We start from the raw sequence: 2,597 nt of genomic DNA on the forward strand, positions 1-2,597 counted from the left end.
TGGGCTTATATGTGTATAAAATAATCACATTAGTTCAAGGAAATGTTTTATTAATTCTTTTAAAGTTACAGCACTTAAAAATTGCCATGATAATTTAAAGACATAGCTTGGACATTTCCAGATCTGCTTCCAAGCCTTCACCTTGGTTGAAATTGTTTTGTGCTATGCAGATGGGTTAGGGCATCTTGCACCTCATGATGTATTTGATTCGGCTTAGTTCTTGGGTCCTGAGCAGACAGACGGACAATTAAAACTCATTAATTTTATTTTCAACATACTTTACCATGGATTCTACCCCTTGGGCTGAGCCCCAGATCTTCCTCAGCACCTCACACTCTGTCTCATTGGCCTTTTCCAACTCCATCTTAATATTACAGCGAACAAGGGTCTTACATTTTTCTAGCACAATTGCATTATATATGAAAGCTTCCTAATTTGAATCATAACCTCCTCGGTGAAAGTTCCAGTCAAGAACACTTGGGAGACCAGGCCTTTGGCACACGCCTCCCATGCTGTCAGTTTTCGCCCAGCAATTAACATTTCATTGGCAGATGCTTCACCCATGATTTTTGGAAATGTTACAGTAGAACATGCATCTGGACTCTGTCCAAAGGTCATATAAGGGGTTTGGAACCACGCCTTTTCAGTTGCCCACACTAGATAGCAAAGTGGCAACATGGAAGCACCAAGTCCAATGGCAGGGCCATTGACTGATACAACAATAGGCTTTTTAAACTGAATAAAAGTATTCACAAAGTTCTTGATGGTGTTCACCATTTCAAAGCTTGCTCTGTTTCTGTCATTCCTTAAATGTTTCACAAAATACCCCAAATCAAGACCACAGCAAAAGACACTTCCAGCTGCACTGAACAACACAAGCTTGCTGTCATCTGCAGCAGCCCTATTCAGAGCATTCACTATTTCCTTAATTACTTCTGTATTCAGTGCATTTTTTTCTGTCGATCTGGTTGATAGCAATATCTGGGTGAATCCATCCTCTTTCTTCACTACAATGTCTCTGTATGTGCTGGCACTCTCTGTTAGCCTTATGTTGAAGTACATTTTCTTGACAAAAGACTGGTCTCTGTCATCATCAGTAACATGTCTTTTGCCACCTTTCACTCTTGGAACTGACGTACGTGTGTCTGTTGTTCTAGTGGCTGCTAATGGGTCTATTAATACCACTATAGCTTTTTGGGGAGCTGAGTCTGTGGCCATGGAAGCAATAACTGAGCCAGACATCTGAGACATTAGTGGCTGTAGCAGGGTCTTGTCCTCTGTCCCAGCCTGTTCTGCACTGGGACCTGACAAAGGGTCCCTGACTGGTTTCCCTTCTGTCACCTTGAAGTCCACCACGTCCTGCTGATCTACTGCAATAGGGTCCAATTTCTTGAGTTCCTGAAAGCCGCTCACAGTTTACTTGTTGTCAACAGAACTATCAGGTGCAAATGTCTTGAGAGTTGAATTTATTAACTCCATATCCTTTGCATCAGTGAGAAGTGAAGCTGCCTTTCTCCTAACGTTCTTGCTGGCAGCATATAACTGGCTGCTTTTGGATATGTGTTGTTTGCCAGTCACTAGCATTTTAGGAGAGCTCTTAGTATAGTCCGCTTTGGTAGATATGGAAGTTCTTCTTCTGGCATTGTTTGAACAAATTCTACTTGTCCTGGTCCATTCTAGTTTTTTCTGTTTCTCAGTCTGTCGTCTATTAAAATCATGTATACATTTCTCACAGTTCATGAGGTGATGTTCTGGTTCCCAAGTGTCATCCTGTTTGTCATAACCTTTCCACCAAACCAAATACATTGTATTCCCATTTTTGTCTTGTCTTTTGTCAATAATTGTTTCAACCTCCAACTCCTGGGAAGCCATGAAGAAAGACACAAGTTTGGAGCAGTTGCTGTGCCAACTTTGTTTCAGTTGCCTCTCCACCTCGCCACTTCTTTCTGCCTCTAGTGCTTCACCAGGTTCTGCGTATGGATGAGTCCCTAGTGGAACAGCTTAGGCTTTGTCTCATGGTGCATGATAGCTTGCTCAGTAGCCTCAGAGAAGAGTAGTTAAATCCACAGCCCCTATCCTCTTTTGTAGTACAGAAAGCGTGCTTCCTGCCAGTTACTCTTTTGTGTTTCTTTGTTTAATTGTGGTTGTTATGACGATTATATTGAACATTCTAATGTTATAACAATTTTAAAGTTATACTAGCTTACATTTAGTAACATGCAAAACCTTTACTCCCATGTAACTTAACCGCACTGTTTCATTTACTGAATTATCAAAATTATACCTTTATGCATTGCATGTCAAAAATGAAAGTCGTAGATTTCTTTTTTATTAAATATATTATTGTTTTCAGTTACATTGAGAACAAATTGTGGAGGTGCACATTGTAAATTATTTCATCTTGGATAATTTTTCATGTATTTAACTTGAACTTAAATTTGCTTATTCGTATGGCTTTTGAGTGTGTGTTCTTTCTACCCTGAAGTACTCCATAAGATATTTCTATTTCCTTCCTTCCTTCCTTCCTTCCTTCCTTCCTTCCTTCCTTCCTTCTTTCTTTCTTTCTTTCTTTCTTTCTTTCTTTCTTTCTTTCTTTC

The 2,597-nt window shown here is 39.9% G+C and overlaps 1 protein-coding gene across 1 annotated transcript; it reads right to left on the bottom strand.

Annotated features, from left to right (window-relative positions):
• Positions 1–247: 247 nt before the first annotated feature.
• Positions 248–1,872, bottom strand: LOC113222478 (testis-specific chromodomain protein Y 1-like). The gene is given in 2 exon segments (XM_026452122.1): positions 248–420; positions 423–1,872. Coding segments are annotated over 2 exon segments (1,623 nt in total).
• Between the last annotated feature and the right edge of the window lie 725 nt (positions 1,873–2,597).

This window comes from Piliocolobus tephrosceles, unplaced genomic scaffold (assembly GCF_002776525.5).
Source record: "Piliocolobus tephrosceles isolate RC106 unplaced genomic scaffold, ASM277652v3 unscaffolded_31432, whole genome shotgun sequence".
NCBI lineage: Eukaryota > Metazoa > Chordata > Mammalia > Primates > Cercopithecidae > Piliocolobus > Piliocolobus tephrosceles.